The sequence below is a fragment of the Thunnus thynnus genome, chromosome 6 (assembly GCF_963924715.1).
Source record: "Thunnus thynnus chromosome 6, fThuThy2.1, whole genome shotgun sequence".
Taxonomy (NCBI): domain Eukaryota; kingdom Metazoa; phylum Chordata; class Actinopteri; order Scombriformes; family Scombridae; genus Thunnus; species Thunnus thynnus.
In genome coordinates this window covers 909,708-935,767 of record NC_089522.1, presented here as the reverse complement: position 1 = coordinate 935,767, position 26,060 = coordinate 909,708, and the positions used below count along the sequence as shown (strand labels likewise).

Genomic DNA, 26,060 nt, shown 5'->3' with positions numbered 1-26,060 from the left:
AGATCAGTGCACAAAGGATCAGCTGGTGAAAATAGCTGAGTATTACAATGTTGATGTTGGTGATAATAGAGCTAAAGAGACAGTGAAGGCCAATTTGAAAGCAAATTTGAAAGCTGGGCATATATATATATATATATATATACACCTACACATACATATATACACATCTCGGGCCATTTTCCTCTTGCGGCCACGTCCAGAAATGTTGGCTACAGCTCCATGAGCCTTAAACTTCTTCATAATATTGGCAGCAGTAGTCAGAGGAACACTGAGCTCTTTGGAAATGGTCTTATAACATTTATCCTTCTGTTTTCTATGTTCAGTGTGATGCACACAGTAGCACAAAACAGCAGAGTCATTTTCTCCTTTTAAACTGGCTGCATGAGTGATTATAAGACTGAAAACACCTGTGATACTAATTACAACACAACAGTCTGCTTAAAGTATCACTAAAAATCAATTAGTAGGCCTATAAATAATTGATTTGTAGTGATATATATATATACTATTTCTAATCCAGGCTATTTTACAATGTATTTGTAGAATAAACATGAATTCAATTATTTTCACAACTTTTTTGTTTTGTTCCACTACAAACCAAACATAGACATGCATTGATAATAAAATATATTTTAATTTCAACACTGTTCAGAGCAAACAGTGCATTATTTTAATAAAATGCAAGGGTACCAATAATTTGGGCAATGTCCATATAAGGATTCTTAGATATGTGGCTCTGTAAGCAGCATTCAAACTAAAGGCTCAACAAACAGCTTCACTAAAGTTCTAGACAGTAGTGTGGCTTTGAAATCACTTTAACTGTAGTGGTGTGTGTGTGCGTGTGTGTGTGTGTGTGTGTGTGTGTGTGTGTGTGTGTGTGTGTGTGTGTGTGTACTGACAGGCCTGTGTTAGGGTCACTGATTGATCATGTCCTAAATTACATTGCATTTGAGTTTAATAGCCTGACCCTGCTGAGTTGCCACAGGCAGGAAGCAACTGTTTCCATTTCTGCTCATCTTCTCTTAGTAAACACTCTAAATAAAACCGGTGCTACTCTGAGTCCTTCACACCTTGCATTAAACTGTGTCTTGTATCCAGATTGTATCTAGACATGATTTAACCTGATTACGTTTGCACCTGGTATTAAAATGTGTCTCCAGTGTCCACATTGAGATCCAGTTGAGATCTGATCGCTCTGTCAAGCTCAAACAACCAAACGTCACATCTTCCTCCTGTTTCACGGGTCCAAAAAAGCAACAACAACAACAACACCAAAAAAATGGTAGCCATCCACGCGGCTGCGCTGTTATATGAACTTTTGCTTGCTTTTCTATGTGGGGGAAGAAGCTCTCTTTGGGGATACAGACAACGAAAGCAGCTTTCTTGCTAGGAGTTTAGCTCACTGACTGGCTAACGGCTGCTACTACACTGGTCTGGAACAGTCGTGCACGAATGACAACGCAACTGCATTTATGCTTGTGTTCAGTGTGGTCACACTCCAGAGGTGGTTTGGCTGCTCAGATCACAATCCATCCTCAATGTGTCTTGGGTGCATTTACACCTGTAGTTGAAATGTGTTTTTCCAGTTTAATAATCAGAAATGAAGACCCAAGAGAGGACAGCAGGTTCATCCCATCAAATGAGTGAAGGGAGACCAACCAATCATCTCAGAGTGTATGTGAGTCTACGGTCATGCTAGGCTACAGTGACAGAGGAGAACATTGTAGGATTCTTCATTTATCCATCTCATGTCAAACTGACGATGGGATTGCATGTTGTGTATTTTATGACTGTGATTAATTAATATTTATATTATTGTATTATATTAATCTATTGGTTTTTTTACTGGTCATTCAGTCTATAAAATGTCAAAAAGAAAGACTAATGATCGGCACATGTTCCCAAAACCCAACAAGGCCTTCAAATTACTTATCTGGTAAATATATGAAACACAGAAATATGAGAGGCTACAACCACCAGATATTTGCTATTTCTGCTTGCTATCAATACATTTTCTGTTGATCCTCCATAATATTGGCTAAATTTGTCAGCACTGTAGCCACCATGGAGGACACTGAGGTCATGTCCTCACTTCTTTCTCACAGAATTTTAGTTTTAGGAAGTTTACATAATGGTAATTAATCCATACATGTGTTGGCTGTTGTACAGGCTGATTACAAATATCACCATTTTTACACCACAAAAATAAATAAAGAATTCAGTATTTACCCAGCAGAATTTTATTCTGGCAGTATTTACAAGAATTTCCAACAGCATGTTGGGAAGAAAATGTTACTGAACTGTTGAGAGAATAAATAAAATATGAAACTTCAAAATAGCAAACATTTTGGAGACTTTCTTTTAGGTGTCTGGTCAAAATTTCCAAAGGAATGGGGGCTGTGTTTCTAAAGTCCTGGCTCCTGACCAATATTTTTCCAAGTTCTCCTTGTAACCTCGGTTGTTTATTGTATATGGAGGTCACTAATCACGTCAATCAGCAGAGAATTTGTTGTCAACTATTTTGAACGTGCAATTATTTTTCAAGCAAAAAGATCAGCTGCTTTCAGCTTCTCAAATGTGAGGATTTGCTGCTTTTCTCTGTTGAAGTTTGAGTCTTTTTGGGTTTTGGACTGTTGATCAGACAAAACAAAACATCTGAAGACGTTACCTTGAGCTCTGAGTAATAATCATCGCCATTTTTCACCATTTTCTAACATCACATAGACTGTATGTCATCAATCTAAAAATGCTTCCCGCTAGCTATAGTAGCTAACGGGAAGATGGCCCTCTAGAAATCAGTTAGCTAAGCTAGCAGCCCTACAGCTACAGAATGCTGGATCAGTATCCAGTCAGGCTCATCTACAGACAGAAAATATGTTATCACTGTCTCCGTTGAACATAAACAGTTCACTTCTCTCAACGCATACTAAAGAATTTCTTTCTGCTTTAATGTCTCCATTATAGACTCGATTAATGAACAGACTTCATGTTTTCTTCTAATGTGACTCCCCCTCCACCCGACGCCGACACCTGCTGTAGTTACTTATAAAGTTACTCAAACTCGGTTATTACTATGCAGTGCACATCATTACATTAGCTTTTGCCTGTTCCCAAATTCAATATCGAATTGTGACAATTTCAATTTACCTCTTCAGTGAACATGCTTCTTTCTTCTCTCTTATTTCCAAAGTGGTGCTGATCATTTTTTCATGGAGCTAGGCTTTGACCAAAACAGAAAGCCATCCAGTTGTCTTTGTGACAGCGATGCAGATAATAATACTACTTGGAAAAGCTAGGTGACGGGAGGAGTTGAAAAACTGTCTGTTTCCACTTCAACAACTCATTGCCTGATTGCTGCTGTAATAAATATCTGTGTATATATGCAAACTATTGCTTCAGACTGCAGGAAATGGTTAACAAAAACCACACCATCATTACACTGACAAACACAGACAGATATTTTCACTCTAACATTGTTAGCAGTCACTTCCCCAAAGGAGACAGATAGACTGAGGGTTTTAAATGGGTTACATTGATCCCAATCAGCAGCTCCCATGGTACTGAGAACAACCAAGAGGCACAAGTTGTCAAGGCTGACAATATGCAGCCAACAGAGGAGAGGCTCACATGCTCCCAGCAAAGGCAAAATACGGGATATTCAATTTAGATGCAGCTGGTGATGTGAGGATGAAAGACACTCTGTTCAACAGTTACTGTGGAGTCTAACTAACCTTGTGTAGACATGGAAAACTGATCCACTTCATGCATTGTTTGCATTTGATCCACAGTATTTAACAAGACTTATTTCACTCTATTTTCCATGATAAGAATTAAAAAACAGAAGCATACTTCATCAAAGTAACCCCTTTCCTTCACTGGCTGAGTACTTAATGATGTCATCGCTGGCAGAAAAAGGCAAACCAGCTTACCTCATCTCAACTGCATTCCCATGCAACCTTTCTAGCATGCCTGACATGCTCTCTGGCTGACTGTCTGTCTCTGCACAGACCTCAGATGACCGGACTTTGGAACAATCCCAGTCACAAAACCGCCCACACTGACCCCACATCCCCTACCTTTGACTCGAAGGTAGAAAAGCAGCGTGAGTAGCATCCCTCCTGCTGAACGTTATCCCTCCTTCACACCCTGCATCTTATGGTGATCTCCTGCACCTCCTCCGCTACTCCTCTCCTCATCCTGCCTTCGTCCTCCTCCTCCTCCTGCTCCTACCGAACAGCTTCGCTCATGTCTCTGTGTCACTCTCTCTTCCCTCCCCTCGCTCCTTATTTGCTTTCACTCCCCTCCGGGCTGCGTCTCTTCATCACACTACACACACACACACACTTCTGGTAGTACAAATCAGAGGAGGCATATGGAAACATGCACAAAATCTAAAACGGGCGTTATTTTTTATTTCATTTCTTTGTGTGCTTGTGCATCAAATGTTTCCCGTAGAACTGGGATCACACCACATGACTGAGGCTTTTCAGAGGAACCTCCTGCCTGCTTCAACACTGCAGTTGCACCATTTTGCCCACAAGATGGCAGAACTGGCTCTGAATCTGCCAGCAGCATCCTCTGCACACAACACATTTAACCTAAATTTAAACCTTGTGGACTATTTATAGTGGCTGTGCTGTGCCTATTGGAGCACATCCTGGATGACAGCTACACTTTTCTAGAAACCTGTCTCTGGATGCATTTTTAGCACTCTTTTCATGGGAATACTGAGATGTCTGTGTGATAATGTACACCGCTACCCTACACAAACCAAGGGTATAATCAGTTGTGAGGCAGAAAGACACAATCAGCTTTGTGGGTTTCATTTGGGTCTGTCTACCTTTTGGAGTAGTTTACGAGCACATTACCAAACTTCTCCACCTTAACAAAAACATTTTGTCTGATTTTACATCCTGTGTGTAATCGTCTGCCAGTGAGGTCATATATTTCACTGTGTTCCCAAACAGTTTTAAGGAATAGTGAGTCAGCATCTCCAGTCAGCATACAGGGCATGACGTAATAAAGCAGATTACTGGATTAGAACCAAGGAAACTAATAACAAAATGACAAAAAGTATGTGTATCTTGATGGTTCTTGAGATAAATTTTGATATAAATCATGATAAATTATACATTTCAGTCTAAGACAAAATTACTTTTTGAGATTTGGATTTTTTTGTGCAGTGAATTCAGGACAGGTTAGACCAGCATGGATTCTAGGATTATGTCTTAAATCAAGGTTTATCTCTAACATCTGTTTTCACCTGTTTCACATTTTACAATAGGATTAAATCTAAACCTAAATATTGTACAGTTGGTGTTCGTGTAAAAGGCAAATGACAAACAACAGAAAGATTCAACCCATATTAGTTGTACAGTCACAACCACCAAACTGTGAGAACTTTGCTGTTCCACTGATGTTACAAACTGTGATGATGCTGATGTCAACTTCTGTTCCTGGACACCACTGGTCAGATAACTGGGACAGATTTCTCCATATCTCCCCAATAAGATGACAAATATAACAGTCATGGATTAAATATATGTTATAAATGTAATCTAGACTCCATAAATCATACATGATCCCTAATCTCAGTTTAATTGAATCCTTATTGGTGCAACATATCCATGTTCTTTTTTACAAAACACATCAGATGAATACATTTCTTTCATTGAGCGAGCGCTGAATCTGTTAAAACACGTTTATATCTTTATCATACGTGGTTTAAGATCAACAAAAAAAAGCACAACACTGAAACTAAAAGTTGCTCCTAAAGAAAAGTTCATGACTTTAGATGATGAGATGATTAAATCTCATGAATTCCACCATAAAAGTTTTGATTATTTTAGGACAGGCACAGCCAGAGATCTCCCTCTCCCAGCCAAACACAGACTTAGACACATTTATGTCTATCCTTGCTTGCCAGTGTTGCAACACCGGGGAGGTTGTGCAAGCATTTTCTGCATTCCTTCACAGTGAGGGTGTAAGGCTATTCTCTAGGCTGGACCCAAAGCTTTATCACAGCAACCTTCAAGACATTTTTACTTTATCAGCATTGCCAGGAGCAGGCTGTGTAGTGCTGCTACAGGCAGCAGTATCTGACACTCCTTCACTGTGAATCAACAGTGTGGCTGGAAGCAGTGTGATGTATTAAAAAACAAGAGTGGACTTATCTTAAAGGACTTCTCCGCTGGGACAAACTGAGTGACTGGAAATAAAGATACGTTCCCTCTACTCTGTGAAGTTTTTCTGGCACACACTTACAGTACTTTCAACCAGAAACTTCATTATAACTTAACATTTTCAGCGTCTTTAGGAGATTATTGCTTGTTTTTCTAACAGCAGTCTGTAAGCTTTTACTGTATCTGTATCTAACTCTCAGCAGTATCACTACCACCACCATGTGGTTATAGGCACTATGTTTTCTCCTAATTCCTTAATCATTTTTCCCCTGAATCCCCTGGATCAAAATGCATCTTTCATTATAATACATTCACAATCCCTGCAAACACAACTGTAAGCAGGCATGCCATATCTGCCTTTGAAGAGCTGCTGACATTCACATTTTTCCCCGAAGAAATTTTGTTCAATTTTGACTAAATTAGCTTCAGACATTCACTGCAAAATGCTTTTTTTTCTTTTTGATAAGTTATTTTGTTTGTTGTGGGGTTTATTTTTCACACACTACCGTAACATTTGAATGCACAGTGCTCTTACAACTACATTTGGTGGATAAACTGGTCAGCTCCATGAGTGACACTTCACCTGCAGGTAAAAGTGTAGCAGCGTAACAGGTTGAAATGACTGAAATGTGGAAGTATGGCGGTCAATATCGGTCAGTGTCAACGTACAGCAAAGGTGAAAGAGCACAACCATCAATGTGTATATCCAACTACAAACCAAACATTTCACATCCACAGTTCTAACATCAGCTGCTTGCAATAACCACACTTTTTCTTCAAAAAGGCACTCTCCATTTGGGAGTTATCGTTGCTTATGGGGGAAGCAAACTAACCGTACACACAAACCATGGACTGAACAAATACCTTGAATCTCTGAAAGCATAAACCTTCACTGAATATCAAATTTCCACTGTGTAGCTTGCACTGAAATGTAATAATACAGCTTCACGCTCAGCTGACTGAGCCAGAATAAGACTGCACATACACACACACACACACACACACACACACACACACACAACAACCCCCAGTACTACACACAATATATCAATGTTTGGCTGAATCCCAGTCACCTGACTAAATCCCGGCTTTCCTGCTCATAAATAGCCGTTCAGCCCCTTTGTCTATGATGGTCTTAACCTTGACGGCCTGTCAGTCTATTTGCTGCTATATTATGTAAGATTGCAGGTCTTTGTGTAAAATGCTTTGACTTCAGAACCCAAAGAACAACAAGGTGACCTGGTCAGGCAGGTAGTGCACTGAGCTGAGGAATGCAGACTGAAAGACTAAAAGAAGATGGGTGAAAAGAAGGGAGAGGGAGAATGCAAAGTGTATTTGAAAAGAAAAAAAGAGACTAACAGATGTGAGAAAGAGGGGAGAATAAGATAAAAGGAAGGCTCTACCACAGACAGTTAGCAGCTTAAACACAAGTCAGCTTGGTTTAGCAGCTTAGCAGACCTCTCTTTCTGCTAAGCATGTAGCCTCACCAAGGCTAGCTCCAGCGACTCCATTGTTTGTATGGCTTGTTTGTGCCAGCTGAAGTGGTTGCCCAGTGGGAGCGTTATGCAAGGGACCAGCCTTTTGTGGATTAGCCTTCTGAACAGATGTGCTCCAGGCTAACGCTATTCACTCCAGAGGTTCAATAGTAGGACACGCCAACCACTCCAAATCCATCCGCACAACAGAATGAGGTCAGCAGCAGAGGTAGAAAAGGGACGAGGGGCTTTAAGGTTGTGCTGAATGCAACGTTTTTAAGCCATACTTAAAGGAATTAAGAAGCTATATTTTTTCTTGATGTAATCATGCTGCCAGTTGTGATGATGCTTGAATGTCAGGGTGCTCGTGCTTCGGATATGAAGTTTTGATACATGTCTTCATCAAGCAACAACTGTGGCTGCATATCAAAACACAACTTTTTTTTTTTGAAACAGACTGAAAAGTGTCTGTATAACCAAATATCTGAGCTTAAATCATAACCAGGACAATTTTGCATTTTATTTTATTAAGTGATTATATGGCTGCTTGTGCTAAGACATTTAACACTTGAGAGGTTTTACTTATTTTGTAATATGAAAAAAGTAAGGCACTGAAAAAGTCCACAAAGTAATGTATTGAATAAAGTAGCTACTGTATTTTGTACTGGTACCAAAACTCAGGTATCATATCAGCACCAGTATCAATTGGTGAAGCCACTGTAAAAGCGCCATCAGCTGCAGTTCCTCCAACGGCCACTAGATGTTGGCTCCGAGAAAACTGTTCATGCTGAAACACAAATAGTTCAGGTCCCAATAGTTACTTTTTACATCTCTAGCATGTGTATGGAATAGAATAAGGGTCATTAATATTTTGAGCTTGTGAAATGGTTTGTGAATGTGTGATAAAGTTTTGCAGCTGTAGAAATATTTTGTGCATGTGTGAAAAAGTTTTGTGCACACAGATATAATTTTCACGTCTGTAGAAATATTTTGTGTAATTAAAATTTGTGCAGGATTTTTTTCAACAGTGAGGTTTCACAAAGTCTGAGAGACATACCTGTGTATGCAAAACTGAAGGTACAAGCTACAAGTACAAGAGTATGAATTTTGACTGTGTTTTTATATCTCAATCTGATTGGTCAAATGCAGAGTCAATCTGCCCAATCAGAGAGTAGATGGTTCTGTTGCATTCATCCACCTGCGGGTCTTGAAAGGTGGACGATGGTGCAGGATTCCCACGACCAGGTTGGTTTAATTGTACTTGAGGATGCTGTAGATATTTAGTTATTAGATATTAGTTTGCTGTTATTGTAAGGCAACACAGTTGTCTAAATGCATATTTTTAAGTTTTTTAAGCTAGCTATGTCCACTAGCGTTACCAAAGTAGCAACATCAACGCTGGCAGGAGCTTTTCAAGCTGAAAGCAAAGCAGTCGCTCAACCGTATTAAATACTGTTGCTCAGCTTTAGCATGTTTGATTAAATAATATAAGCATTGCTGGGCAACATTAAAATATGCTTTGAGAAAAAATGCCCTGGGCTAGTTGTATCTCCAGATGGATCAGCAGTTGGCGTTATTGTACGATCATAATGTGTTGTGCTGCCATTGATGATGTTGAAGCTTTATTTCTAACATCTTTTTAATATATCCAGTCTTCCCTTGTGCCAATAAGTAAAATAATTTACTTTGTGTGCGGTTGTTAAATACGTCAGTGAGCAGCAGCGCTGTATTAGCAGACATATCATATGTGTGAACTGATATCACACATTTGTTAGTAGACATAAGTTGTCATATTTCAGATGCTGAAGGAGGCCAAAGACTACAGCTCCATCCCAAAAGTTCAGAGGGCCATGGTAATAATAATAAGGACTCAATATGTGGATTCTTTGAGATTTTTAGTTGTATTTTGATCAGAGGTCACAGAGACAGAAGATGCTCCTGCATCAGATGAAGACACACTACATCAAACTACATATCTGCCATATTAATTTGCCCTCTATATAGCTGTTATATTTGTGATAGGGATGACAGAGAATATTTTTGACTGGTTACACATGACACAGAGGAAATAAATTCTTCACGAGTGAAAATGAGACCAAAGCGTCTTCTGACATCTCTACTGCAGAAACGGAATATGTCAAGCTGCCAGATACCACTGTCACAGATGATAAGGAGCTCAAAAGGACAAAATGGCAAAATGTATTAATGCAAACTGCCAGAGAAAATCATTTTTACTGCTTCCAAGAGCCTGGCAGGAGAGTGTGTGCGTATGTAACTATACTACAAAAAGTAACGTTATTTTTCCAAAAACAGCTGTTGGAAAGGAGGGGTCTTCTTATAATCAGTGTCACCTTATATTCGTATCATTATTTCTATTCGTACCTCGATCCCGAGTATGTCATGCCATCGAGAGCTACTGTGACTAAACGCTTTGAAAAAGACTTTGAGGAGAAGGATAAGCTAAAAGACAAGCTAACGTTAGCTCAGACCACCGACTGCTGGACAGCTCTCACAAACCAAAGCTACATCACAACTTTTCTTAAAAATTAACCAGTCAGTAACTGTCAGTCTGTCGAAAGCAAAATTAACCGAAACTAACATCCCTAACTTGAGACTTGTAATAAAATCTTCTGTATATATTTACTCTTGAGACAAATAAATTTTACAAGTGTAAAAAGTCATAATTAATTTTGTTTAGCTTCCTAAAGACTGCATGATTAACTGTTAATTAATTTGTCCATGCCATTATTCTAAATGAAAGTGAGGGTCTATTATAAATAGTTTATGGTACAATGATAACAAACATGTATTTGTTCAGAAACAATTCACTGTAGTCACTTTATTGTAAAAGAAACAATTGCACAAGAAATATTACATAGCAAATGAAATATACATAAGTAACCTATTTACAGTATAAAGCACCTCAAGCTATTTACAACTGAAAAATTGAAATGGAAGCTACATCCTCATACAGATAAAACTGCTTTCTGTGGCACTCTGGATATCAGATTCTCCAAAAACAGCAATTTGGGATGACAAGTGTGTGACCTGGACCGAGAGTTCCACACCGCTGTGCAAATACTGTCTGTTATCCTCCGCTGTGTCTGGCAGGTCAGCTGTTACCTGGGTGTCACTCCTGATCCTCTGTGCAACACTCCCTCCTGCAATATGTGAGCCTCCACATGCAGCAGCGTTGGAATGGTCTCTAGTAATTGGTTGTAGCATTTACTCTCCACAGCTGTGGGTATTTCCCTGCATTTCTGACCAATACACGGAGCAGGATCCTCCGGGATCATCGACACCCTCTGCCCTATTTTTCACAGCCCCTGCTGTGCTCCTGTCCACTGCTCACACTTCCACTGGACCGTCGGGAATTCACCATCAGCTCTACCTGTGCCAACAAATAGAATGAGATTAAAATGCAAACCAATTGCAGGACAGAAAATATAATCAACTTCCTGCTAATTTACTGGCTTAGCTAATAGCTAACACCAACTTTATCTTAGTAAGCAAGCCAACATAAACCTGATACTACCTTCAAATTTACAACGAAGCTTCTGTAATCCCACAGGAGCCAGACTGTCCTAAATCCACAAAATTGTAAATACTAAGAAGTGTGCCAGTGTTCATGTGTAACTATGTGTAATTACGGTACATGTCATCATTCTTGCTTTGCCTTCAGCTTGAAAAGTTCCTGCCAGTGTCTGTTGCTACTTTGGTAACGCTAACAGACATTTGCTAACATCCTAAAGCTACATTACTGTTCTACTCTGGGTACATAAAACAGCCTTCCTGAACTTGAAAATATGCATTTGGACAACTGTTGCTGCAAACTAACTACAAGCTAAATACACATTAAATGTTTACCATTAAGATCTACAGCATCCTCAAGTACAATTAAACCCACCTGGGTTGTGGGCGAACCCGCATCGTCGTCCATCTTAATTTTCAGGACCTGCAGGGGGATGAACGCAACGCAACCATCTGCCCTCTGATTGGACAGATTGACTCTTTGACCAATCAGATTCAGCTGTAAAAACAGGGTCAAAATTTGTACTCATAACTTGCAGTTTGTAACTTGTAACTTCAGTGTTGCACACACAGGTAGGGAATTAGTGTGTCTGTCTCTCAGACTTTGTGAAACCTCACTGTTGAAGATATTCCTGCACAAATTTTAATTACACATGCACAAAATATTTCCACAGCTGCAAAGCTTTATTACACATTCACAAACCATTTCACAAGCTCAATATATTAATGACCCTTATTTGAGTCCATATTGGTGTTGCTTCAAGTCATAGTATGTCCTTAACTGAAGGAGACTTGTGTTTTGTCAAGTGTTTCCTTGATTGACAGAAGGCTCAGCCTAGCAGAGCCATGTATAGTCCACCTCAGTTCCACCCAGGCTTCGTCCACTTCACCCAGATTGGATTTTCTAGCTTCAGTAACTCCTTAAAATCGCAGTGAGCTGAAAAACCAAACTCCAGGATTCCTGGTTTCCCCATTGTCCATCAGATTTTGTTGGCCACTTTGTACAAAAGTGATACAAATCCTTAGGAACATGAATGCCAAAACTATTTGAATTATCACTGGAGATGATAACTGCTCAGTTTTGTTGGTAGTTGCTAGTTAATATTTTCACGACAATCAAAATATGTCCGTTTAAGAGTTGTATAATTCCTAATCTCACCTATAGTGCTCTCATTGGTCGATGGTTTGTCCAACAAGGTAAAAAGCCATCAAGGAAAATCAGAACTATTTGAAATGGCTGAAAAAATCTGAGGAGCAGACAGCCATACAGAAATCTAGTCACTGACTGCAATGTGAATCTTACAGGTAGCTTCACTTCATGGCATTCATCAAACAGCACCTTCCACACCAATACTTTGATTAGCTGAAAAGCTCTTTTATAGCAATGGTTCTACACACTGAAAGCTAATGGGTGACCTGCTTCAAGATTGCAGGTAGCTAACTTGCTAGCAAGAGGCTGTGACCGATTAGCAAGAAGCTGCTAGCTTGCATTTGTTTGGTTATGTCTGGTTATGGTATGGTAACTGGTATGGTTATGATAATGCTACCCAACCATTTTAGAGCTCCACAGTCAGTGGACAATATAATATCTTTTTACTGGCTTGTGTTTTTGTGTTTTGTTTGGTATTGAATAGAGTCAATTCTCATGTCTTTGCAGATTAGCGCTTTGCCCCGATGATGTCTCTGTGGTGCAGTAACATGACTGCCTTCCTCACAGCTTGCAAGGAGGCAGACCTATTTTAGTAGGTAACATTTTTGCCTCTCACCCTTTATCTCTGAGTCACTCTCCTTGTTATAAGGAGAGAAACATCTCTCTTTCAATTTTGCATAAACCATTCGACACACTGTAAGCTCATAAGCTGTTTCCTGAGAGGCCTCTGCAGCACGGGCAACTCCGTCAGATGTGTCAGAGAAAAAAAAAGCTCATGATATAAATGAACTGCAATCCATAAAGTCAAGCACAACTGAGAGCTGCAGCGTAGAGGTTGTCTTTATATAAAATGCTCCAGTTCTCAAAGCTCTAATCATTTCTTTCCTGTGCATTTGGGAGAAAGGGATTGGTCAAAGAGGCATAGGTTAAAGACAGTTTCAGTCGTCAGTTCTTAAGTAAAACATTTCTTCATCTGACGGGTGATATGACCCAAATTCAAGTCAGATAAGACAACTGTCGTGTTACTTAAAGGTTTAGTTCCAACCCAGTTAGTAAAAATAGGCAAGAAGGGTAAAAGCAGTGCTCCAGAAAGACTTTGTTGAAGCTGGGCTTTTCCAGAAATCAAGTCACTCTCACAACAGAAGAATGAGAGGAGTTCAGGTCAAAATCTAATGTAATGTTTAGTCATTTCAAGAAGAATTTAAAACAGCTGCCACCATATTTCAACCATCCACTCATTCATGGAACTCAGTTGCTAAATGTAACCAGTTGCATTCTGGTAGCATTCTTCCATATTGGAATTTATTTCCATGTTATATACCATCTTAAAGCTGTGACTAATGATTATTTTGACTATTGATTAATCCAGAAAATAATCAGGAGATTAATAAATCAATCTTTAAAATCTCACAAAATAGTGAAACATTTTACAAACTTTCTTCTAAAGCCAAAGATATTCAATGCATTATCATAGAAGACAAAGGCTAGCATATATTAAGAGGAGGTGGAACTAGTGATTTTTTGGAAGTTTTGTTCAAAAAAGTACTGAAACAATGATTTGCTGTTTCATTTGGTTTGGTTGAGTTTAGAATATGTTATCATAGTAATGTGTTCCCAAGGTCAACAATGAATCTCAACTCTCAAACATTTGGTTTTTACATTAGCTCCTACATTTGTTACCCAGGGAACTGAATATCCAATCATGAACAAAGCTGCTCTTTGGGAAAAATCAATCAAGCGTACATGAAGAGGCACTGATTTCTGCTGGTGTGCCAAGAGATCATGAATGATTAGGAGTAAGACAGCAGCATGCAGAGATATTATAACGACCCAGTGATGAGCTGAGGCCTGCCTTTTTCACCTTATCTTTTGTTGATATCTTATGATGTTTGATCATCAAGAGAACATATAACGGTACACTGTGTATTTAAAAAATCAGGTGTGGTGAAGATTTGCATTCTGTTGTACCTTTAAAAAATACTGTGAAGGCTCAGGAGCGTTATTTGTGCTGGAAATTGCCAGAACACAGTCTGGCATCTCTTAGTTCAGCAACTGTCTAACACATCCTCTGGGTACTAAGTAATGTTTTCACTGCTCACAGCAAACTGCTATAATATTTAGCTAGAGGGAGCTGATGGGGTTTCTAATGAATACCCATCATCCAACAATTATTTGGGCAGGGGTTGACATTTCAGGCTTTCAATTGTCATTCAGTGGTCTGAAACCTCACTTGGGACAAAACTCTCCAACCTCTACAATCAACCACACTTCTTCCAGCGTGTGTGCTGGGTCCCAGTTCTAATGAGCTGGTCTATTCTTCCCTATGTTGAAAGTGTTACTTCATCACTTATATCAATTACCAGCTAATCAAAGCCATTCAAGCTGAACAGAAAGGTTGTGCCAGAGACCTAAAGCCATGAAATAAGACTGTGGCAGACAACAATGCATGCCAATGTCCTTAGCCAATCCACAGACCCTGGAAATCCATTTCAAACAAAAAAGGTCTAAAATACTTAGGATGCACTACCTGCCCCGTTCTGAACAGCAAAGTTAAAACTAAGTTATTGAGTGGTTGGCAAATATAGTGAAGCATCTAGCAGTTTTCTTAGGAGTTTGTGGAGGCCAAAACAGAACTAATCCATATACCTCTTTATGTTTGTACCCTGTTTTAGCCCTACATCCAGACCATTCCACAAATTCACCCCACAGATTGAAATACACATACTCTTCATAGTGGTGCGAACACAGAGTTTCTTTAAATTAAACTTTCCTCTCAGATTATAACCCCCCTCTCTGTCAAAGAACATTTTTTGTATACTACCTGGTAGTAGATTATTTCTTGCTTCATACATTATTAGTGCTGTGTTAAATTCTACCAGATCCATGAACTTCAAGGTATGACTTTAAAAACAGCTTGTTGGTGTGTTCACTATATCCTACATTGTTTACTATCCTTATGGCTCTTTTTTGTAGTATACATAATGGCTGTAGGGTGCTTTTGTAGGTGTTACCCCAAACCTCCACACAGTAACTCAGATACAGCAATACAAGTGAACAGTATAGAGTTGTTGTTTTTCCGAGTATTGCAACGCTCCTTGCCAGCTTCGCTTGCACATATCTTATATGAAGTTTCCAGCAGATTTTGTGGTTTAATATCACACCTAGAAATTTATTTTCATGTACTCTTTTCTATATTGACATTGTCTATCGTCACTTGAACTTGAGTGTTTTTTTTTACAATTTCCAAACAACAAAATCATCTGTTTTGTGCAAATTTAATGACAATTTGTTTATGTCAAACCACTGTTTTCATTTTATCATTTCTGTTGTGATCACCTCCAAAAGTTGCTGTAAATTCTCCCCAGAAAAAAAAAACATTTGTGGAGTTCACAAATAAAACAAATCCCAATATTTTTGATACTCTGCATATGTCATTTATGTACAAAATGAACAATTTCAGGCCTAATACTGACCCCTGAGGTACTCCACAAGTAATATACATGCATGTTGATTATGCTGTTGTTGCCTGTTTCTTAAGTAGCTTCTCAACCAATCCAGCACAACAACTATGATACCATACCTTTCCATACCTTTTTAGATCTATGAAAACTCCCACTACGTACTGTTTTTTGTCTACACAATTAGTTATTTCTTCAATTAATTCAATTAGGGCCAAAGAGGTTGACCTGTTCTGAATCGCTACTGACTGTCAGTTAGCAATTTGTACGTCTCAATGAATATGTTTCTTTTCTTACATTAATAATGGAAATATTATTATGTTATATGCAGTTATTACATTATTGGATGCTACACACTCTCCAGGCAATGGTCAAAGCCAAATATAATAATATAATATTGTAGATAGTCCTAAGTCCATAATCCAAAATCAGTAGTCAGTTGCAAAGTTTTTTTCAAAAACCAAGGACAACAGACATGAGAGTAAACACAGGAGCGCCAGCGACCAGCAGAAGCTTAATATTACTTGTGTACAACTGGACATTCTGGTTTGCTTTTGTCAGTTTAGGAAAGGTCAGGAGGTCATCAAGAGACTAGGATTCATCCTGTGGGGATTGTAAATATTCACAGTACGCTATTTTGAAATACACAAGAACAAGATAAAGCCTTAAAATAATATATTGCTAGTTATTTTCAAGAGATCTATGGCAGTATTAAAAATGTTAGTCAGCTGAGTCCAGCTGATCAATATCAAACTTTGAACTAACTCCGACCCGATGCAGATTGCACTGGGTTCAGGGTGTCCTACTGGTGATTATCAAACTAATTAGTCAGGTGTTTGATTACTTGTGTTGAGTTTTTCTTCACACATTCCCCTCTAAATATGACTGATTGAGTCATTAACTCTACTTTTGAGTCATTTTGCCAACTTTTTACTTTTGACATTGTAACGTGCTGATCTGATTAATTACAACCAAGCAAACGTACAATTTGTTCTACCAATCATTGTCTCCTCAGCTCAATCAGATGCTGACATGTCATTGACATTGGGTTTAATTGATTTCAGTATCAATCAAGTGAAACTCAGACCCAGAAAACGTCTCATCATCCACAGGCCTGCATCTTAAAGAAAACAAACCTATCCGCCTCCAGTCTTGAGCATTCCTTCAAAATAAAGAAGGCATCTAGGCTAGAAGGGGTATGTGGGTGTGGTGTTAGGGGCTGTAACACTGCGATGTAATCTGCCAAGCAGTGAGTTATTCACAACAAGGCGGCTTGTTTATGGGCTTTTAAATCAAATCCACAGAGAATAAGCTACCCCCAGAAGAGAAGATTACACTGAAAGGTCAATTTCCTTTTTCTCCTTTTACATCTCCAACAGACTGAAATCAATTTGGGCTCAGGTGCCTTTCAACGCAGCCTTCCCTGGAGAAAGACTTTGCATTCTTAGAGATGAGTTTATTACATTAGTGAAGAGAGGTGAGAATATGAAAAGACCAAGTCGACACTGTGTAACAACAACATGGATGTGTCAGAAATAAAACAGTGATTCCTGGCTGCTGCAGAGGCCAAAGCCTCATTCTTTCATCAGCTTGAACAGGAACCTGTCTCACACTGACTGGCAGACCCACACAGTGTGTTCACCTCACTACGGCTGTGTAATGAGAAATCAATCCAGTTGTTCTTGAAGCCAACAGTTCAGAGCAATCACTGCTGGGAAATCAGGGATTCCTCAGTAGGTGAAGGACCGAGGATGATGTCTTGGTGCTGATGGTTCATGTAGTCTATAACATGATGCAATCAGTGTTCAAACAGGGAGGGATGCCAAGTGAGAGTTGTGAATGAGATATACTGTAGAGGCTATAAATTCTTACAGCCAGTGTCTTAATTACATCACAGCACATGTATGCTCTGATCACTGTTCTCCAAGTCTAATAATATACTAAGTGCAAATGAAAGTGTTGAAAACAAGTTATACGATAATCTGATGCTCGTACAAAGTTTCAAACATTTACAGTGTGATCCTGTTAATAAACTAGAATAACGTCTTTTGAACTTGCTCAACTACAACATCTTGTTCTGTTTACAATAATCCAGATAAAGCCAGGTATGCAGTGTCGGCCCGAGGTCAGTCTCCATTAAAATATTTAGACTATTTTGTGTATTCATAAATAGAGTAAGAGTACTGGTACCAGTAAGAGTGTTACATTTTTTGAATTGTACTTCACATTTCGGAGGAGTTGACTGGGTTATGTATTATGTATTTAGTCTCTCCATCTGATCACCAGTAATAGAAAACAATTTATGATCTGTATTACTTCAGTCAAACTTTCCCTTGATATTCTACATGAGACAATGTTAATCATCACTACATCATGTATCATCCCATCTTTTTTGTTTCATTGACTACCTACTATGTAACTTGAGCTCATGAGTCACCTGCCAGCAGAGATCAGAAAAGTGAATAAAGTGTTTACAGGCCACGACAGCCTGGATCAGGGTTTATACCCACTCATTGTGGGTTAACATGCATCAACGTGTGAGGATGCTCCACTGTTCTCACCTGTTCTCAACTATTTTATCACACTCACTCTTCAGATCAGCACGATCTGACTACTGAACCTTGACTACTTCTTTCTGTATGATAAGTAAAGTGTGTCCTCAGGTATCAGATGACAAGGTGTCAATGCAACGCTCTGCAACAGTGTTGTACTCTAGTATTGCAAGTTACCAAAGTAATAAAAAAGAAAATTGTAGCTGCACTTCATTATCCTCAGTTTCAAGACTCTCTAGAAAGATCCTCTGGTTGTAGACCACTGCCTGTAGGAAGCAGTGTTATTCAGCTGTATACTTGAACAATATTTCATCATTGATACAAAAACATTCTTGTCTTATCACCCAGCACTGAGGACAGAGAGATTATCTTTTATCTTTTCCAGTTTTTACATGCCTTCACATGAAAACCAACACAATACAATCCCACGAGATTTGACAAAATTTCCACAGAAATGAAAAGGGAGAGTGAGAGGGGCTGGGTCATAAACCCCCCCCAGAGACTGAGAGCTCACTGTAGTATTTCAGTCCAGAGAGCAGGTGTCAGGACTGGTGCATCATAATCAAAGCTAGATTACCTCACTGTGTGTACACGCTTCATCTGCTTCCTTTCATATTGACTCTGCTGTGGCTTCATCTGATTTATCACTGAGGCTAGTCAGCAGTTTAAACATCAGACGCTGCTGCTTTAAGCTCCTCTCCCTCTCTGTGTCCCCCTCTCTGCACACATGCACACACTGCAGTCTGCTAACAATCACATTCATCTGCATGGCAACTGGATCATCCAAGCCATTACAGCCTGAGTGGGCAGTCAATTGAGTGGCACAGCATCAGAGGATTGATGAACAGTGTGTGTTGGGGAGGTGGGGCAACACTCGCTAGCTGTCAATAGCTAAAACGGTGACAACTGACAATAAGTGGTTTGCGTTTCAACGCTGCCGACTGTAATGCTCGATGTAGAAAAACGTGAAGATTGTTTACTGCAGAGCGCTCCATCTCTCCTCCAGTGAGGACCTGCAGACCCTCACGTGGGTGTTAGCAGCACTGCAACAAGTCATTGCAATTTCTTCTTTACATAAGCAGACGCAGGAATATGCTCAGTCAACGGAAATACCACAGCTATGAGGAGTGTGACCATGTCTCAGCTCTTCTCATTACTAACTTAGGTTAGTCTGCGAGTCCTACAAGATGCTAAGAGTTCTGCTTCAGACAGTCTTTACTTTATCAGTTATTATTCATTTAAAATGTTAAAAGAGACGACGCAGCGGTGGAGAGAATGAGAGAAATAAAACATTATTTTCTGATTCTTTCATGGAGGTTACGTTCTAAAGCACAAATAAATAACCATCAAGCACAAATAAATAACCATCAAGCACTCAACAGACTTACTGAGGAAACAGACGCTCTTAGTTTCAGTTTCATTTTCCTCCTCTGTGTTTCTCCTTTTCATTCATTCATTACGTCCATCAATGCAGCAGTTAACACAAACAAAAACAGGACAAATATGTGTTGGTTGTGTGTTGTTGGCATTTCAAATCTGATGCCTGCAGTGCACCATGGGAGCATCAATTATCACTTTCAGTGCGTTTGGGCCTCCAGTTGAAATCCATAAAGAACTTTCAAGCACATGAGGGGGAATTGTCACGCTTTTATTAGACTTGTTAGATTTGTTTCCATTTTAAAAACTGTTAACATTTATTCTATTTCTTTTCATGACATCCATTTTTAGTTTGATTATTTGACAATTTAACTATTTAGTGTGATACTGTTTTACCGCTCAATGTTTCACACCATCACCCACTTTATTAACACTCATGTAACTTCACCTGAAAAACTGTGACAAAAAATACACTTACTAGCTTTCTGCGGAGCTTTCTACCAGACAATGAACAGTCAAACTCCACATGCTGAGGATGGAGTTTGAGTCTATGTGAAGCAAAACATTGCATTGTGGGATTTTTAGCATAACTAGAGTACAATATGGACACAATGTTTTTCATTCCATTATGGGAATTTGTGACACACTATATAGTGCAGAACTTTTACAGTCAGAATGTTAATGTCAAATAAAACAGTGGAGCAGATAGTGGAGTAGAGCAGTAAGTAGTGAATAGAAAGTGATTAAATTACAACTAGAGCCTCAAACACACAAAGAAGTTACCAACAGACTTAAACTGTATTTACATGCAACAACTGATAAATATAAAACAAGACATACAGTGTGTAGCTCACACTTACCGAGCTCAAGAGAGATTTAAAATTCTCTAACAGTAATCCATAAAACACAATCGGTATGCTTTGGAATACAGCTGCAACGATCAGTTGATTAATCAATAAAACGATCAACAGAAAACTACTGTTTTAATAATCAAATAATTGTTTTAGTCATTTTTATGCAAAAATGCCAAACAAACTGATGATTACATGTTTTTCTTTGTCATGACAGGAAACTGACTTAGAGATGTCACCTTTAACTAGTAAATCATAGCGGATACTTCTCATTTCATAAGCAAAAAAAATGAGTCAATTAGTTGAAAAAATAATCATCAGATTAACCAGTAGTGAAAAGAATTGTTAGTTGCAGGTTTACTTTGGTCCGTCACAAAAAAAGAAAAAGATTTGCTAACAAAAGCAAGTCCTCATAGACTCATAGATCATTCTTGTAGAATTTGAGTGTCTCACAAAACAGATGAACCTCCCCTAAATAGATTTATTACAGTGAGGGTTGACTGGATTTAGGCCCAAACAACCCACTCATATGAACTCACATTCCACCAGCACACACAACCCCTGAGCATCAATAATAATCTGGGGTAAACCGCCTCCCAGCCAGCAGATCCTGATCCAGGTCTTGATACCTAAATTGCATTTTTTAATAAAAATCTGATCTTTAGTTTATCATGTTTACATGACATGAACTCTACAGCATTTACTACATACGTCCATGTGGCTTGTATGAAGCACACGCCCAGATAAAATCAGACAAGGTTAATGTAGCAACTAACAGACACCAATACTAAGTCCAGTCAAAACATCATTATATTGCTCATTATTTTTTCTCCAAAGGTAGAACTTGAATTCAGATTGTGGAGATGGCATCGAGTGTGGAATATTTTTATACCCCACACAGCAAGTCACTGCAGCAATTTCTTCACAGGCCTGAGTAGATCCAGGAATGACTGGAGGAATATTTTGCTTCTTGTGTATTTCTGTTAAACGGTCCGTTAAAAGACAGCTTTTAGTCAGACATGTAGGCCCTGATTACACCTGGTATTAATATGCGTCTCCACATGCGTCCTGAGTGACCATTTGTGATCAGATCTCACTTCCCTGCTCTACATGCAAGTAAACACGGACATCATTACCATTTGCAAAGACCAAATTCGTTCGTTATTAACCGTCGGGAGGAGCAGGTGTCTGTGTACCCTCCGTGCTGGAAAATAGTAGGAAAATTGAGTAGGTGGTCCTTCAATGTGGCCCAGGATGCATTGCACACTGCTAAAAGACTGTGGTCACATGTGGCCCAGACCACCTCCGAATGTGGTCTGAGTGAACGGATCTCAATACATCCTGAATGCGTCTTGGGTGCGTTTACACCTGTAGAGCTGTCCACTTGAGACGGATGTTAATACCAGGTGTAAACAGGGCAATAGTCTTAAAATCCAGTGTTGTCTCAGGAGAGTTCCTCTGTGATCCATAATGGATAATTCTGGTCAGTATAGAAACCAGTGTGTTAAGGGCAGAACAATGGCGCTCTGCTGCACCATAGTCGAAGCTCCATTAACAAGGCTACCATTGACGGATTCAGGGCTATGTTAGCTCTGTGGTGGAAGCTAGTCTGCTGCAGAAATGGTCAAATGACAAGAAATGATCATAGGAGTAGATGGCAAGGCTAGAACATGCTAAATGACCACATACCTCCACCACAGTTGCCATATTTTCTAAACTGGTTATTTTGCAAATGTCCTTGAACAAAAGTCCTGAGCCAAGTTTGAATCTGTTCAATTTAAAATGTGTTTTTATATGTTACAAAACTGGCTTTAAGTCCAAGTGAAATCACATTTAATTATCCCTCCTTGCAGTCAATAAATTATGCCAACGTGTTTTTTTTAAAATATACTGGTAATACTGTTGTATTATTAAAGGGGGCCTATTATGATTTCCTTATTTTCAGTCCTGTATATAATGTTACTGAGCCGACATCAGCTCGTGATGGATTTCCTTATATGGTCATGACCACTGTGGCCACTAATGTTCTGGTGTTTTTTTATTGTTTTGGGGGTAGTCACACTGAACCATGACTTGAGAACTCCAAATATCTTGTTATTTTGACCGTCTTTTAGCACAGCTAACGAACCTCTGCTAATTCAGTGAGGAACACGTTTCATTTCCTGGCCAATCAGAACAGAGTACGCTCACTGGGAGGGGGGCCTTAAAGAGACAGGAGCTAAGACTGCCTGTTAAGAGACAGAGGCTGAACTAAAGGGCTGCATAAAGGGCCAGTATAAGATAAACAAGGCGTTTTTTGAACTGTGAATCATGCAAAGCTTCTCTAGTGGAGTCCAAAAATAAAAATGATAGAGCTGTAAATGAGCATAATAGGTCCTCTTTAAAAAGGAGGAAAAAAGTTCTTTGGGGAAATATCAGAAATGCTAGTTTTTGTCTCAGCCGGCTGGAGCATGTCAGTGTCTGCATTTGATTAACAGTAACTGAAGGGGCATGTTGGTGTCTTGGGATTTTGAAGAGCAATGACCAAACCAGCATCTAACAGGTCCAAAGTGACATTTGCAGGTATGTTTACATGCTGTTCAATGTGCTGCAGCTGAGCAGCTAATTAGCATCTAGCTGCTAACTGATGTTAGCGGTGCACTTTTCCCCAGTGAACGTTTGTTTGGTGTCTCGTTCAACAAGCTGAGGTGCAGGACAAGACATGTGTTCATGTTTGTAAGTTAGATAAGAAGGAGACTTTAGCAGGAGAGTGGGTTGTTGTTCTGAGTTGTGTTGTGTAGCAGGATGCAATCAGGCTCAGTGTGACTGTCTGCTCTGCCTATGAGAGAACGCCAACGTTACTGCTTTATGCAAGATTTGATTTGGTGTATTAAAATATGGACTCCAGCTGTATTTCAGTGAAATTATATAAAACTAGAGGGAGCCATCCTGAAACCAATGAATTTAAAATATATGGTTTCTGATTTTTTTCTCAAAAGAGAACACAAGACAAGTGATTTACAACACAGATATGTTGTTGTAAAAAATGCAATTAAAATTCAGTTGGACTTTCAACACTAAATATCATGCATGGCAGACTGAATTTTGTATCCACTCCAGACATGACTACCAGACAGCTATAGCAGCCTACTTTTGATGGATCATCATCCCAACAGAACCGACTAGTTTCCGCATTCAGATCAATGCTACAAGCTTCCCAGCTGCTCAGTTATTATCAGCAGCAGCAGTGAGAACATGTGGGTGTGCTGCAGTGCAGCAGGGAGGCCTGACAATACAAAACCACTGTTGCTATTTCTGGAGATAGAGATGCTTATAAGTCAAGAGGTGTGTTGAGTATTATGGGTGTGGAGCCTGGATGCACGTCCAGCTGGTCTCATTAGCGGTAACCACAAATGACATCTGACATATGACATTCTCATTCACTCCAAATGAGCAGCTGATTAGCTTGAAGCAATTAGGCAAGGTGAGGGAAATAGTGTGTGACATATCTGATAAGTTCTGAGAGGGATCTTTTGCTGCTGACATCATATGTTGCAGTTATCTCTCAAATTCACTGAAAGCGATAATTGACACGCGTCAATTGATGCTTCTATGGTGCACTGCAGACATCAGATTTGAAATTCCAACAACACAGAAGCATCACAGGTTTGTCATTTTGTTCTTTGTATTAACCGCTGCATTAGTTGGATGTAATGAATGAATGAAAAGGAGAAATGCAGAGAGCGTCTGTGTCCACAGTAAATCATCTGTTGACTGTTTGATGGTTATTTATTTGTGTGTTAAAACGTGACTGCCGTGAAATAATCAGGATATAACGTTTTATTTCTCTCATTCACAGGTTTTGTTCTCACTACCGCTCGCTCTCCTTGCTCGACCACCGCCGCGCTGTCTCTCCCTCTCTCTCTCTCGCTCGCTCGCTGGTGCTCAGCTAGCTTGCACTATCTCTCTCTTTTTCGGCTGCAGGGAAAACAGCTTTGGTCGCTCAAAATCGAAATCCTCATTTGACGCTCCAAAATTGAAATAAGGTCGGAGTTTGGATGTCAAGACAGTTTGACGCGCCTCATGACACTTTTAGTGTGTGTTCGGCCATTAAAAACAATAGGTGTACTTCAAAACACGCGCGTCAGATGCTTCCAGTGTGTTTAGGCCTTTAGAAGGACTCGCAAGACAGACCTCTTACAGAATATCTGTGTTAAAGCACAAGAAGTCAGTTCTATGAATCTGAGAACAATTGTGGCTGTTAATATTTTCTGTAGGCTTGCTACAGAAATGAATCATCAAATTCTTTGGATATGCAAGAAATGGGACAAGTCTCAGGTCTTAGTTATGAAGTCCTGAGTCAAAACAGGTACAGTAGGTCCCAAAGTCAAAACCCAAGACAATACCCAGGAATTATGTGCCCTTCACCAAATGTATCATCATAATAACATCAGTTTTTGTCTTTGCTCTTTGGGACAACATCAAGTCAACTCAAGTCCAAGTGAAGTCACGAGTCATTGGTGTAAAAGTCAGGGTCAAGTTTCAAGTTTATCAAGTCAACTGTAAGTCACGGGACTCGAGTCCACGTCTCTATTCTGTATTTTCAGGTGCTCATGCCTAAAATATGTCATTATATTATATAATTATGTTGTACAGCTTATGCTCCATGGTCTGTCCAAGTCAATGTCATCATGGAGGCTCTCAGCCATCGCTTGGTTACAGACCTCTGAGATGCTGCCCATATCTCTTTTTTTTTCTCAGCAGTCAAATAAATAAATAGTGAAGTGAAAACAAAATGGCAACTCAGTCTAATTAGTAGCCTGTTTCCTGTTTGCTAAGAGATGGAGTAAATAATGTAATGAGACTATTGAGACAAAAGCTGAGTATCATTTAATACAAACTGAGCAAAGTAAAAATTCAAGCCATGATATTTATGCTTTGAATTTAGTAAAACTTTTACAGGTGGTATTTATTGTATAACTGGCTGAAAAGTAGCACTTCAAGGGAAATGACCACACATGAACCACCATGACTGATGGACGCACAGAGAATACAAACATATTTTCATCTAGCGTGAGTCATGACAGCAGTCATCATTCTAACTTCTTCTATTTCAGTCCTTTGAGGTCATTTAGAGATTTTTAGAAAGCCATGTTCATACAGCTGTAGTCATAACTGAGAGTTACTGTGAATGTATTATTACTGTAATAAACACACAACCTCTTTTTACCTGTGAGAGAGAACGAGCATGTGACTCAAACTTGTTGCAACCAACTAAAAGTGCAAATAAAGATGGAAGAATACAGACTTCTCTTTAATGAAACTATTGCTAAATTTAATTTAATTTTCACCCCTAAGTTAACTTAAATATGTATATCAATCATGTATTTTAATACTTTAAATTTGAAATGAATGTTAAATGGGGAGGTATACTTCCAGGAACTATAAAAATACTCTGAAATACTATGAATATACTATGAATACTATGAAACACATTGGGGAAAT

General features: G+C 39.2%; 1 protein-coding gene across 2 annotated transcripts in view; it reads right to left on the bottom strand.

Moving 5' to 3' along the window:
- The window catches only part of prkcz (protein kinase C, zeta), a 135,940-nt gene that overhangs the window by 75,590 nt on the left and 34,290 nt on the right, over positions 1-26,060 (bottom strand). The window contains exon 1 of one of the 2 annotated variants that reach the window (XM_067591197.1): positions 4,077-4,303. The exons of the other annotated variant lie outside the window; for it this stretch is intronic. Within the exon in view, the coding sequence (XP_067447298.1) occupies positions 4,077-4,113 (37 nt within the window). The 5' untranslated portion in view covers positions 4,114-4,303. Of the gene's footprint in view, positions 1-4,076; positions 4,304-26,060 lie in introns of those variants that run through there. 2 annotated transcript variants of the gene reach the window in all.